Source organism: Gracilinanus agilis, chromosome 4 (genome assembly GCF_016433145.1).
Source record: "Gracilinanus agilis isolate LMUSP501 chromosome 4, AgileGrace, whole genome shotgun sequence".
NCBI lineage: Eukaryota > Metazoa > Chordata > Mammalia > Didelphimorphia > Didelphidae > Gracilinanus > Gracilinanus agilis.
This window is the reverse complement of record NC_058133.1, coordinates 63,901,667-63,916,718: the sequence shown is the minus strand read 5'-3', so window position 1 is coordinate 63,916,718 and position 15,052 is coordinate 63,901,667. Positions and strand designations below refer to the sequence as shown.

Sequence of the window (15,052 nt, the reverse complement as noted above, 5' to 3'; positions counted from 1 at the left end):
CTGAGCTAATTAACGCCCTGTTAACGCCTGGCATACTCGAATTTTCTCCAATTCAACACCCCCTGTGACCCTGCAAAGTTCAATCTAGAAAGAGCAGTCTGCTTTCCACCCAAGTCTAATATGGAGTGTTAATTCCAATTTTTGCTTGACCTATAGATTGGTGCCACCAGTTCCTTTTTATACCCTTTAGGTGGCATTGCCCCCAGGGTGCCTGACGTCCCACTCAAATACATCCCCAGCGTGCACCAAAGTGACTTCCTCTTACTGGGAACATCAGATAAGTCACAGGAGGAAGCCAGGAGCACTGAGCTTGCGCAATCTGCCATGGAAGGGAGGTGCGCATGCGCAATGTGGGGGAGGAGCCAGTCTTGGCGACTCTGGGCGCGCCCAGGTCCTGCTTGTGTTTGGGGCCCCGGAGCTGGGGGAGGAGCCGGAGCCCTCACCGTGGTAACCGCAGCGTCGCAGCCGCCTCCCGCCGCCCCACTCTGCCTGGCCTTGCCTGCCTAGGGACTGTCATCGCCTTCTGGGGGGTGTAGGGAGCGTTCTCCGCCGCTACAGCTCCCGAAAACATTGTGTCGGCCTCCCGTGGAGACCCGCCCTGTGGCCGCCGCCATGCAGGGTGAAGACGCCCGATACCTCAAGAGGTGACGAGGCCCCGCCTCCAGCGGGATGGATGCTGCTGACAGGCCGGGTTGGGGGCGGGGGTGGAGGGGAAGGGGCTAGGGGAGACCCAGGCCCGTGCTAGCTCCTGCCCTGGCCACCCCAACCTTGCCCATCCTTCCTCCCTCACTCCAGCCCTGGCGCTGCTCATCCCTGCTAAGGCCATCCCAGCCCTTCCCATCCCTCCTCCACCATCCCTGCTCTGTCTGTATTCCCGTGGTCTGTCACTACTGCCTGCTCAGCCCCTGCTCTGACTACTACTATTTCCTGCCCTGTTCAGCCCATCTCTATGCCCTGTCCCTTCACTTCTCACCCACTGTCCTGCTCAGATCTGTCCTCCCCAGCCCTACTCATCCTCTCTACCTTATACATCCCTGCTGTGCTCAGCCCTGCCCAGCAGGCCGCTTTCTTTGGGTCCTACTCCCGAGAGGTGTAAAAATGTTCCTAATGGCTGCTTGAACGGAAGTGGTGAGGAAAACTGGAAATGAATTCTTTCCTCTTCATTTCCTTCAAATCAATTGTTTGGAGGGGGTATGGGGGAAAGGGAGTTAATATATTGTCTGATGCATCTCATTTTGTAAAATGCCTCCCCTGGTCTGGAAATTTTGCTGCCTTTGCCTATTCAATATCCACCTGATATCTGTCATCTTTACTTGATTTTCTATCACAGTTCCAACTCCCTCCCTCCCCCATTCACCTCACAGATTTTTAATGGTCTTTCGTCTGGTCAGTGAATTCACTGATGTGAAAGAGATGAATTAGAGCATTATGCAGCTAAAATGGGAAGGGAACTTTAGAGATCATCTGGGCCAGCTTCTTCATTTTACAAATGGGCTGAGGCCCAGAAAAGTTAAATGATTCAAAGCTTAAGGGACAATTTAGCTAGCACATTGGATAATACAACAAGGATTCAACAAGATAACTGAATAGAATGATTAACTAAAGGTGCAATTTAATGGACATAAGTGTTCAGTGTAAATGTGAACCAGTGTAACAATTGGATTAAAAACAAAAGATATGACAGGTGCGTGAGAGCGGGGAGGAGGGGGTAACTAAATAGCAGGAAAAAAATTTGTAGATTTTAGTCATCGTAAAGTCAATATGACGGAATATTTTAGACACCACATTAATAGAAAGACAATATAAGATAATAGTATTTCTGCAATATATTACTCTTGTTAGCCAGTATTGAAAAATATTGTGTTACATATTGTGCATCACATTTTAGAAAACACATCGAACAGTGATATTTCCAGAGAAAGAGAATGGGGGCCATTGCTTATGAGGGTTTGTAGAAGGAACTGGGAATGTTTAGCCTGAGAAAAGAAGCCTGAGACATTAGGGGAGTAATAGTCATCTTCAAAGGGTGTCACTTGAAGGATTTAATCTTCTTCACTGGGTTATAAATGGAAAAACTGAGTAGGTAGATATTGCAGAGAGGCAAATGTTAGTTCTACATAAACAAACAAAAAAGTCCACTTAACAATTAGATGTACAAAAGGAGAACTAGTGAGAAGAGAATGGGTCTCTAGTCCCCTGTAAGGTCTTCAAAAGTATTCTGAATAACAATTTGTCTGGGAAAGTATAGAGAAATTCAAGTGCAGCTGAGACTATAGACAGTTACTAAGGTCCCTTCTATTGAAATTTTTCAAAAAATTTCTGTTCTGTTAAAAAAAAATCCCACAAACTATTAAGGTCATTTGGTAGCTGTCATTTCTTTGGTACCTTGTGAGCTAATGGACTTCTGTGGTCAAGAAGTTTCTTTTCAAGAGACCAAGATTATTAATTAAAGGAAAAGAAAACTAGACTTAAAATTCTCAGCTCTTCTGTTAACTAGTTGTGTGACAGTAGGTAGATCATTTAATCTCATTGGACTTTAGTATCCTCATCTATAAAATACAATCTGTCATACTGGCCCTTCCTAACAGGAATGTGAGTAAAAAGTATAAAAACACTTTGAAAAGTATTTTTTCAGTGCAATATAAACAAAAGATATCATCTTAATTTGTTCTGCATTTGAGGAGCTTATATGTTGTTTTTCCATTATACCCTTTAAGGCTTAAAAGTTTTTCTTTGAGGAAGACAAAAATATGTAAGTTTTATGGAATTGAGTTATACTTCTGAGAATGGCATGCTTTTCTTTTTTATTTTTATGTTTCAAAGTAATATACAGTTAGATCTTCATCTCCTTGTAAGGAATGCTACTAATCCAGAACAATCATATATCAGCATCCAGCTCCAAACTCAGGGGTTATAAAATTTTAGTCTTGCATTTATATGGCACTTTAAGATTTACAAAGTATTTTATAGATATTAATTCTCTGTTTAGTCTCATAACTACCCTCAGAGTTGGGCACTATTATCTTCATTTTACAGTTGAGGGAGTTGGGACAAACAAGTTATATGACTTGGCCTAGGTCATACATGCTAATAAGTATCTGCTTAAGTATTATCTGCTAATAAGTATCAGAAGTTGAACTCAATCTAGGGCTCTATCCTCAGTACCACCCAGATATACAAATGTGTATTTTCTCTTAGTTATAGATATACTTTTTATTGCATGATAGTTTATAAGATTACAGATTTACAACCAGAAGTAACCTTAGGAATCATGGAATCCAACCTCTCTTATTTTGCAAACAAGGAAACCGACCTACAAAGGTGAAATGACTTCCTAGAATTATATAGTTGGGGGGGGAGTGGAATTAACAGTTTCTCTTTTTTAAAGATTAAGTTAGAAATTGTTTCAAAACTAATAGAAAGACATTATTGTGACAATGAAACATTTGCATTATACTATCTTATACAAGGATTTTAAACATTGATATTCCTTAAAAATGACACAATAAATCAGTGGATCCACTGGGATCTCTGATATTCAGTCTATTTTGTGATTTTATTGTTTTTATGATGCTTGAAAAATTAAGTTGACCCAATTGCTATATATTATTAAATGAAATATTTGTAAAGCACTTGGCACAGAGAGTGCTGGTATGTAGTAGGTACTACATAAGTACTTATCTCCATAGCTTCATAATTTAAATTAAAAGAAATGTAAAAAAAGTGAACCAATAGAAATATTTTTAAAAACAGTATATCTGTTTGTTAAACAGTGCAGAAAAATAAAATAAGCCTCTTAATGTTCATTTTAATATAAGAATAAGAGGAATAAGAGCTACACATACTGGTGAAGAAAAAATTATTGTATGAGGACTGGCAGAACATCCACTTTGATTACATAGTGACTATTCCGTTAATACCTGCATCTGTCCTTTACAGAATCTTCCTTTTTTTATAGCTGTTTTTTTTTTCAAGAAGCCAACAAACAAAAACTTAATAATCACCTGCTAAGTCCTAGGCGACGTGCTAACTGAAGATACAAAGAAAGGCAAAAACATTTACTGCTGTCAAATGAGCTCAGAGTCTAATGGGAGAGACAACATGCCAATGGCATGAGATAGAATGAGATAGAAAAGCATTATAGGACCCAAGGAAATCCTTGTCACCAAAGGTGAAATTTTAGCTGAAAAACTTGAAGTAAGATAAGGGAGCCAGGTGGTGGAGACAAAAAGGGAGAGCATTCTTTACAGAAGGGATAGCTAATGAAAATACATGTTCTGGAGATGGAGTATCTGTATGTGGACGTGCAAGAAAGACAATGGCACAGGATCTTTAAGGACATGGTGGGGTGGGGGAAGTAAGATATCAAAAGACTGGAAAGGCAGGAGGGTGCCAGGTTATTAAGAATTTAAAAAGTAAACAAAGTATTTTTTGTTTTATCCTGAAGGTTGTAGGTAGCCATTGAAGCTATCTGATTAGCAAGGTGACACAGTCAGAACTTTGCTTCAGGAACATTAATTTGACTACTGAATAGAGGATAGACTAGTCAGGAGTGACTTGATGCAAGGAGACTATCATGAAGACCTTCCTGCAAAAGTTCAGGCATGAAATGATTAATGACCTGTGGGCAGTGTCAGAGGAGAAAAAGGGTCATAGCCTAGAGATATTGTAAATGTAGAATTGACAGGACTTGGCAGTTATGATTGGATATATGGGGGAGTAGTGGTAGGAAAAGAGATTGAGTAATAGAGGATGACATGTAGGTTGCAGGCTTGGGTGACTGGGAGGATAGGCATGGGGATATTCTTGACAGTAGTAGGGAGATTATTAAGATGATGAAAGATTTTGGGGAAATATAATGTGTCCAGTTTTACATATATTTAATTTGAGGTGTCTATTGGAACATCTAATTCAAAATGTCCAGTTGAAGTTGGAGATGCAAAACTAGGGATTAGGAGAAAGGTTAAGCCTGGATCAATAACAATAGCATGTATATAATATTTAAGGTTTTCAAAATGTTTTATAAATATGTTTTCATGTTTTCCTCACAAAATCATAGAGAATAGATGCTATCGTTATTTCCATTTTTCAGATGAAAAAACTGAGGCAAACAGAGGTTAAATGACTTGATCAAGGTTAACACTGCTAATAAACATCTGAGGCTGGACTTGAACTAAGGTCCAGTGCTCCATCCATCTATATTCTAACAATCATCAGGATAGTGATAATTGTTGATGAGACAATTGAATCCATGGAAGCTAATGAGATCATCTAAAGAAAGTAATATATAGGGAGAAGAGAAAGAGGTCCCAGGACAGAGCCTTGAGGAAAATCCACTATAATGGGAATGACCAAAAGGAAGGATGATTGAGCAAAAACATTTAAGAAGTCACATAAATAGCCTGAGAAACCAGGAGGCAAGAGGGAGCCTAGAGAGAAGAGGGTATCAAGAATAGAGTGATTAACATTACCAAAGGTTTCAGAGAGGTCAAGAAAGACTAGGATGAGAAAAGACTATTAGATTAAGCAGCTCATTGCTAAAGAGCACTTTATTGACAAGATTACTGATAACTTTGGAAAGAGAGCTGTTTCAGTTAAATGATACCAGAAGCTGGACTGCAGAGGGTTAAGAAAAGAGTCACATATGTGTGAAGTAAAATAGGGGACAGGGACCTCTATTCCAGCTTTGATCCCAAACACCTTAGTGGTGAGATATAGGAGTCACAGAATCACTTGTATCTGACAGCCTAAAGCTGGAGTCTCCTGGTATTCCCTGGATCAGATTGAGTGCCTGAATGTCAGTGTGCTAGGGCCAGAGCTACTGTTGCCCGGAAGGGAGGAGCTGGTGGGGTTTTAAAATCAAGCATGGAAAGAAGAATGTTTTTTTTTACTTCTGCACTTGACTTCCATACCAGTCTCTAGGCCAGGGTTTTCTCTCTGAGCTTTTTCTTATCTGATTTGGCCATCTCTGGCAAGAGGGGACCTCAGCCATCCAGCTAAATGGAGAATCAGATCTACCCATAAAAGTTAGGAAGGCTGAGATCTCTCTCTCTCTCTCTCTCTCTCTCTCTCTCTCTCTCTCTCTCTCTCCCCCATCCTCTCTTTCCTAATAAATGCTTATAAGTCTGATGATAAGCCTCCAGGTTAATTTTTATTTATAATGCATACAATAGTTAACTAGCATTTATTAAGCATTTAGTCTGAGCCAGGTACTTCAGTCAGTTCTGGAGATACAAAGAAATTTTTTAAGTAATTTTTACAGAAATCTCTTTATAGACAAAATATATATATATAAGATACCCTCCATGTCTAGAATTCTCTACATATCTCTGTCTCCTAGCTTCTTTGACTTCCTTGAAATATTAACTACAATTCCACCTTCTACATGAAGCTTTTCCAGATACAACTTGATGCTAGTAGTGTGGGAGGCAGCTAGGTGGCACCAGGAATAAAGCACCAGGCCTAGAGTCAGGAAGACCTGAATTCAAATTTATCCTCAGACACTGACTAGCTTAGCTAGGTTAGGTGATCCTGGACAAGCCATTTAACTCTGTTTACCTCAGTTATCTCATCTGAAAAATGAGCTAGAGAAAGAAATGGCAAGTAACTCCAGTATCTTTGCCAAGAAAGAGGGCTAAATCTAGTTTCCATGAAATTACTTTCTGGTTTAATGGTGTGTATGTGGTAGAAGATGAAAGGGAAAGGATTTATGTAGTATCTACAATATGGCAGGCTCTGTGCAAAATGCTTTACAAATATTATTTAACTCTCACAATATCACTTTAAGTTGGATGCTATCATCTCCATTTTATGGTTGAGGAGACTTGAGGTGAACAGATTAAAGTGACTTGAGCAATGTCACACAGTTAAGTAAGTGTCTCAGGCCATATTTGAATTCTAGTCTTTCTGACTCCAGGTTAAAGAACTATGTACAAGAAAGATATATACAGGACAAATTGGAGATAATTTCAGAGGAAAAAAAACAAGCATTAAAGGGGCTTGGGGAAGGCTTTTTGTAGATGTTGGGATTTTAGTTGAGATCTGAAAGAAGGCAGGGAATCCAAGAGATGGAGATGAGAGAGAGCATTCCAGGGTCGGGGGATAGACAGTAAATGTATGTAAACAGGAGATTGGCATATCTTGTGTGAGGAGCCTGGGTTCATATCTGGCCTCAGTTACTTTCTAGCTGTGTGACTTCTGCCTTGGAACTGATACTTAGTATTAATTCTAAGACAGAAGGTAAGGGTTTAAAAATTTTTTTTTAAATATTTTTCCGTGTATGATAGTTTCAAGGGCTCTAGGATTACAGAAGGGTCGAGACTGACAAAAAATCACACAGAAAGATTTCTTTGAACAGTGACAAAGTATACATATTTCATTTTCTTTCCTTCCCCCCTCCTGGATCCAATAAGCACTTCCACTGCATTATACAAATGTTATCACTTATACTTATTTCCATATTATTAATTTTTGCAATAGATTAATATTTTAAAACCAAAACCCCAAATCATATATCCATATAAACAAATGATAAGTCATTTGTTTTTCTTCTGTGTTTCTACTCCCACAGTTCTTTCTCTCAGTGTGGATAGCATTCTTTCTCATAAGTCCCTTGGAATTGTCTTATATTAGCAAAGTCCATTACATGGTATTGTTCCAGTGTTTCACTTTCTATGTATAATGTTCTGCTCATTTTACTCTGCATCACTTCTTGGAAGTTCTTCCAGTTCATATAGAAATTCTCCAGTTCATAATTCCTTATAGAACAGTAGTATTTCATCACCATCATATACCACAATTTTTTCAGCCATTCCCCAGTTGAGGGACACCCACCCCTCATTTTCCAATTTTTTGCCACCACAAAGAGCACAGCTATGAATATTTTTGTACAGACACTTTTTCATTATTATTTCTTTAGGGTAACAAACCTAGTAGTGATATTGCTAGATCAAAGGGTATGCGTTCAATTTAAAGCCCTTTAGGCATAGTCCCAAATTGTCTTCCAGAAAGGTTGGATCAATTCACAATTCCAGCAATGCATTGGTGTTCCAATTTTGCCACAACCCTTCCAACATTTATTGTTTTCCTTTACTGTCATATTGGCCAATCTGTTAGATATGAGGTGGTACCTTAGTGTTGTTTTGATTTACATATCTCTAACTAAGAGGGATTTAGAATACTTTTTCATGTGCTTATTGATAGTTTTGATTTCTTTATCTGAAAACTGCCTATTCATGTCCCTTGACCATTTGTCAATTGGAAAATGGCTTGATTTTTTGTACAATTGACTTAGCTCCTTATAAATTTGAAAAATTAGACCTTTGTCAGAGGTTTTTGTTATAAAATTTTTCCCAATTTGTTGCTTCCCTTCTAATTTTGGTTGCATTGGTTTTGTTTATACAAAACCTTTTTAATTCAATGTAATCAAAATTAAGGGTTTTGAAAAAAAAGAAAAAAGAATGCTGGAAAGCATAGGAAAAATGAATTAATTAAGTAAAGCATTTATTAAAGTTTTAACTATGTTGAAATCATTGTTCTAAGTACTAGAGATACAAATAGAAACATAAGAGTACTTGTTCTCTAGGAGCTCACATTCTAATGAGTGAGGCAACATATATGACAGTTATATCTGTTGTTTCATCATTATTAGTGACTGGTATGGTTTTATCATGAGAAATAATGTTAAGGAAAATGCATTGCTTCTGCTTTGCCTCCTTATCCTAAGGACCATGGGGTCTTTTTATTTGAAAACCAAAGAGTATAGTGACTCTTTTCTGGATCTTTGGTGGCTGTGAATATAACGTCTTCAGGAACAGTTGCCATCCCAGGATTATGTCTAAGGACACTGGGCTTGGAAGCATTGCTACTTCATTATTATGAACTTTTCCTTAATGTGGTAAGTAAAACCCATCTAAAAGCAAGAGCAGATATTATATGTAATGGAGAAAGAATAGAGGCATTTATAACAAAATCAGGAGTAAAGCAAAAATACCCTATATCATCACTTCCATTGGGCATATAGCCAAAGCAATACATCAATAAAGTAAAAAAAGAATTGAGGGAATGAACATAATCATAGAAGAAACAGAATGATCACATTTTTCAGATGATATTCTATAAAAAAACCTTAAAGAATTAATTATAGATTAAAAAATGAGAAAACTAAAGATTAAAAATTGAAACAAATTAAAAAGTGTTATAGGATTCCATTTCATGGAACTACATTCTGTTTCCTGGAATAATCTGTCACCTACTGTGCGGATATATAATTATCCTACCAGATAAGGAACATGAAAATGTTGTTTGATCTTTATAATCAGTAAGAATATATTAATTTTACTTTTTAGGAAGGTTAAAGGAGGAAATATCGATGTGCACCCATCAGAAAAGGCACTTATTGTTCAATATGAAGTGGAAGCTACCATTCTTGGAGAAATGGGGGATCCCATGCTAGGAGAACGGAAGGAATGTCAAAAAATGTGAGTTTTAGTAAGATTTGTACATATCTTGTTATTAAGCATTTTATAAACACTCATAAATTATTACTCTGAATTTGAACAGATTCTTGTTGATTGTAATACAGCTGTATTGCTATCAGTGATTATCATATCCTTCTTTTCATGTTTCTTTATCTTGTTAAATAATAGACAAACTCCAGAGAAGAGTTACTGCAGGCATTTTTCAGCAAAGCCTCAGGGCTAAAGCAAGATGCCCTTCTCTAAAGATTGTTCTGATTTATTAGGTCAATGGATACTAATAATAAGCATTAATTTAATTTAAGCTGCATAAGAAGGTTATTAGTATTTATTATTATTAAATATTAGTATTTGTTCATATTTATTAAATATTTAGTATTTAATACATGAGAAGCATAGTGATTTTGTAATCCTTTTATAGGTAAAGCGGATAAGAGAATTCAGATTACACTGATATTTTCATATCAACTTTCCTAATCTATTAGTTTAGCCTTGTACTAGTCAGGATATATATATATGAATTAGACAAAGGGAAAAGATTTTTCAAATACTGATTTTTCTTCTAAATTCATTTATTTAATATCTAATTTATATAGCAGTTTGAGGTTTACAAAGAACTTTATATACATTATTTCATTTGATGCCAAAAGAACCCTCATAAGGAATGCTATTATTACTCTCTCTTAATAAATGAGGAAATTGAAGCTCAGAGTAGTTATGCAACTTGTCCGGCTAGTAAGAATCTGAAGCAGAATTTTGCCACAGTACCTTTCACTTTTTTGGTGGTAAGAGTAGACTGCTAATTTTTTTCCATTTTTTTTAACAAGTTTATAATAGTTAAAATGTTAAATTTCCTTTTGGACCTATATTCATTAGTATTTATTGTAGAAGCCAATTTGTTCCCCATAAGCATTTATTAAAGGCCTTCTTTGTTTATAGGCTCAAGAATGAGAGCTAGAAGGCAACATGCATTTATTAAACACTTTCTATATGTCAGGCACTGTGCTAACTGCTTGGAATACCACTTAAAAGGGGGAAAAAAGATCATGCCCTGAAGGAGTTTACATTCTGAGGGAAGACAAAAACTACAAAAGAACTGAAAAATTGGAGGTGAGGGAGAAAAGTCAATCAGGAATGGAGCCTGGAGAAGTAGGGAGCATAAAGCTGGCCTGGACACTTCTTCAAGATAGAGGCAAGGGATGTTGGGGCAGAGGGATCTTCTAAGATGAGAAATCTTGGAGGGATCTTTGAGGTCATCTGGTCTAGTAGCCTTTTGTTCCAGGTGAGGAGTCTGAGTTCCAGATTATAACTTTCTCAAGTTGACATAAGTAGGAAGTGACAGAGCCAGGATTTGAACCCAGTTTCTCCAATTCCAAGGTCAGTATTATTTCCCCACATTACACTATAAATAATTGTATTAGGTGCTGAGGATATAAAGACTAAACAAGCAAGCCAGTCCCTGCTCTCAAGGAATTTGCATTCTATTGTCAGTGTAGGGGGAATACTACATAAAGTAAGTATAACAAATACGTACAGAAATATCAGATATATTTACCATGTATAACCATTTTGATATATACATACATACATATGCAATCATTTGAAGAAGAGAGTACTTACAATTAAGGATCAGGAAAGATTTCCTATAGGAAGTGGCACATGAGCTGAGCTTTATAGTTCTTATAGGTCAAGATGAGATTGGAAGGCACTGCAGGCATGAGGAATATTCTTTGCAGAGTTAGGAGATGGATCAATTTCAGATGATAAGTGGCCAGTTTGGCTGGAATGTAAAATGCATGAAAGAGTAAGTATTGTGTTCTAAGCCAATAAAGGTTTTCTGGAATAAGATTATGAGTGGCTTTAAATTCCAAATTGAGACATTTTTATTTTATTCTAGAGGCAGTAGAGAGCTGCTGAAGCTTTTTGAGAGTTGGGGAAGGTAGGGAATAAGGGGAAGTGACATGGTTGGAAAGATTATTTTACCAGCTGAGTTGGATAGAATAGATTGAAGAGAGACTAGATATGGAAACCCAGAACTTAATAGGAAGAAGAGAGCAGGCTGGATTGCATTTGGAAATTATCTGTGCTTTCGGTGATTCCAGGCTTTTCTCTGAAACAAAATCCCAACTTTTTCACATAGTTTTTCTGTATACCTACAAATCATTGAATTGAAATAAAGATGCCTGAGATGAAAAGGAGTTAGGCTGGTTTCCATATATCAAGAGCAAAGGGTAACAGACTGGCTTCTTAAGTGCTACATTGGTACTCAGGTAATGACAAGAAATCTAGCATAAGGGCCCCCAGCATCTTAGGAAAATCACTTGTAGAGCATTTATGGGAGAACATGCATAAGAGTTGTATGTGATGAAAAAAGTGTAAGACCTGCACCTTTGGAGGGAATATCTATGTTAATGAGATGGCTAATCTATTGAAATGTGGGTTTAAGCTCTTAAGTACTTTTTCAAATGGAGACTTCTGAGTTACTTTTTATTCTTCTAAAGATTTCTTTATTTTCAGCTATTTTTCTCCTCATCTTTGCCTAACTGTAAAGAAACAAGCAAGACTTATCACTAAGACTGTCACTGACCATTGGTATTCTTTTTCATTTCAGGTTGTCCAAATGTACTTGGTATTTCACTATATTTTCTTCCAATATATCCCACAGATATGTTAGATTTTAATTCTTCTATTTTGTATATTCATTGGAAGCATATGAAGTATATGCATATAAATATACATATATACCCACACACACACACATACATACATACATACATACAGAAACATAAACAATATAGGTACATTATAACTATATGTACATAAATATGTGTGGTTATATATGTACTGCTTGCTGTCATGATATCTGAATTGAAAAATGCTTTCTTCCAGCATTCGTCTGAAGAGTCTCAATGCTAACACTGATATCACTTCCTTGGCTCGAAAAGTGGTTGAAGAATGTAAACTTATTCATCCCTCAAAACTAAATGAGGTGGAACAGCTGTTATACTACTTACAGAACCGGCGTGATGCTTTGTCAGGGAAAGGTAAGTAGAATAGCCACTGACCTGTGTTTAAGGCCAAAGGAGCAGGACTGCAAGGCTCCTCTATCTTATTTTGTTTTTCCTATTTTATTATTTTTTTGTATATACAGAAACATAACAAGGAAATTGCATGTCATTTTAATTCGGGAATAACTAATGGAGAGAATTTTAGAATAATTAACTTTCTGTGTTCTAAGTAGATAGGCCAAATTTAATATTGCTCAGTATCTTAAAATTTATAAATAATTTAAAATTTTTAAACCTTATTCTATAATTATTTCAGCAAATACCAAAGAGATAGGTAAAGCAAGCAATACTTGCTTTTTTCAAGTATTGTTCAGAAAAGCACAAAATGTTGTCTTGTTCTTTGTCTCTACTGTTCTATCGCCCTTCACCTATTCCTCCCCAAAAAATGGTGAAGGAAGGACACTAACAAATAAATATTTTAGGGTAGATATTACAAAATAGCTCAATGCATGATTTTCTGTACTTTCTCCTTTTATTATTTAAAAGATCACATATATGATAATGGTAGGTTGCCTCATGTTGATTGTTGATGGTTTGTATCATTTCGCACTATCATAAACTAAAGTTATGACTGATTCATTATTTAACATTTAGTTCTGGGGATGGCAGGAACTAATAGGACTTATAAATGTTGAAACTTCATTTTTATTGAATTCAAAAAAAGTTTAAATTTTTTGGTAAGCTGACCTTACACTGACATAGTCTAGCTCCCTCCCTCACCCTTTTAAAATAAAAGCTCTTGCTACTACGATATACTTTGCATCTTGTCTGATAACATTATTCTCAACATGCTTAAAAATGATAAATGTTAGCATGTTAGTTGGTGTTCAGGATGTTCAATGTGTTGATTATTTTATTTAGAAAACCTTTTTGGAATTATTAACTATTGGAATTATATGCACATGTAAAATATTTTGATTGTTTTCTCATTAGAAATTCACTTTCTAAAATATTCACTCATTGCAAAATAATATTCATGATAAAAAATCTTTCTGTAGTATGGTAGTAGCCATCTCTTTGTGTATATAAATAGTAAAATTCAGACCTCATAGGTTGCTTTTTATGTTTCTGTGCAGGGGTTGTATGTCAGGGAGTGTTTTGGTATATCTATAGTTAATATAGAATATCCTTAGTGTCATGTTAAGATTGTAGAAAAGTTTTCTTAATGTGTTTTTAACATCTGATTAGAACATTTTTACTTTGAATCCAGGGCAAATCACTTCTCATAATGTTTCAGAAAAGCAATTTAAACTAATATTACAGACATTTAGGGTAAGTTTATTTTAAGTCAAAATTATATTCAGGGAGCAGGATAATAAGAAACAGTACAAACTAATCATTTTATTATATCACTTTTTCAGACCTTACAAAATAAGGCATCTAAAATTAAATGTTAGCTTGACTGTTTATAAAATATTTGTCATTCTGATTTTCCTGAATTTTATTTGAATTGAACAAAAAATTCATTCATTTATCTTTCTGTGGAAGTTTTCTACCTGAGTAAAATGTCAGTTCTATCAATATATCTGCAGATCAATGCAGAGATAGGATTAGAACTTAAAACCCTTGAGCTACTCATTTTCTTGTATTTCTCGTCACATTATCTCCTTTGGCATACTTCAGCTTCAGGAATGAAGAAACTAAAGTAATGAGACTGGTGTGTAGAAATAGATGTAAAATAGGAAGAAAGTCAATGACAGGCAGAGTGGAAGAGCTTTGAATATATAGGATACTTTATATATTGCCTTAGGTTCCCATTTCAAAGTCTGTCTATCTCTATTGAGTATTTTCCTACAAACAGAACCTGTTTTACAAGAAATCTAATTAGGATCAGCACAGTTTCTGGAAAATATTCTGTAAAAGCATGTATAAATTAGAGGCTGAGAGGAGAAAGAGTGTGGACAGACACTGGAGACATAAAGAAATTCCATACATTTCATGGTAAGGGGGATCAAATAGCACAAATCAAAACACTGCTTCTTTGGACTTGGTATTTTAATATTGGCAAGCATGCCAAAAATGTTTCATTATATTAAGTGTGAAATATATTTCATATAAAAGAGATTTTATTTCTCTTGATAATTATACTTGGGCTGTTTTTTATCAACTTCAAACCCATGAAACTTAGTTTTAAAAATTGCTAAATGTAGATGCATTATATTTCATATTGTGACCTCTGACCCTTTTTCCCTTTATTAATTTTTATTGCTCAAGCAATTCTAGTATCATGTGAAAAATATTCATATGTCATAAAATCTTATTATTGTAATTTAACTGATGATTTTTCTAATCTACATGTCCTGAAGAATATATACCCTCCCTCTTTCATAGCAATTAAAGCCATAATAAGAATAATTGCAGATTCCCTACCTCAGTGGTTCCCAAACTTTTTTGGCCTACTGCCCCCTTTCCAGAAAAAATATTACTTAGCCCCCTGGAAATTAATTTTTTTTTAATTTTAATAACAATTAATAGGAAAGATAAATGCACCTGTGGCCATCACTGCCC

General features: G+C 35.9%; 1 protein-coding gene across 1 annotated transcript in view; it reads left to right on the top strand.

Moving 5' to 3' along the window:
• Nucleotides 1-394: 394 nt before the first annotated feature.
• The window catches only part of KIFAP3 (kinesin associated protein 3), a 188,882-nt gene continuing 174,224 nt past the window's right edge, over nt 395-15,052 (top strand). Inside the window, exons 1-3 of the mRNA XM_044675890.1 lie at nt 395-644; nt 9,348-9,479; nt 12,366-12,520. Of these exons, the coding sequence (XP_044531825.1) occupies nt 613-644; nt 9,348-9,479; nt 12,366-12,520 (319 nt within the window). The 5' untranslated portion in view covers nt 395-612. The remainder of the gene's footprint in view (nt 645-9,347; nt 9,480-12,365; nt 12,521-15,052) is intronic.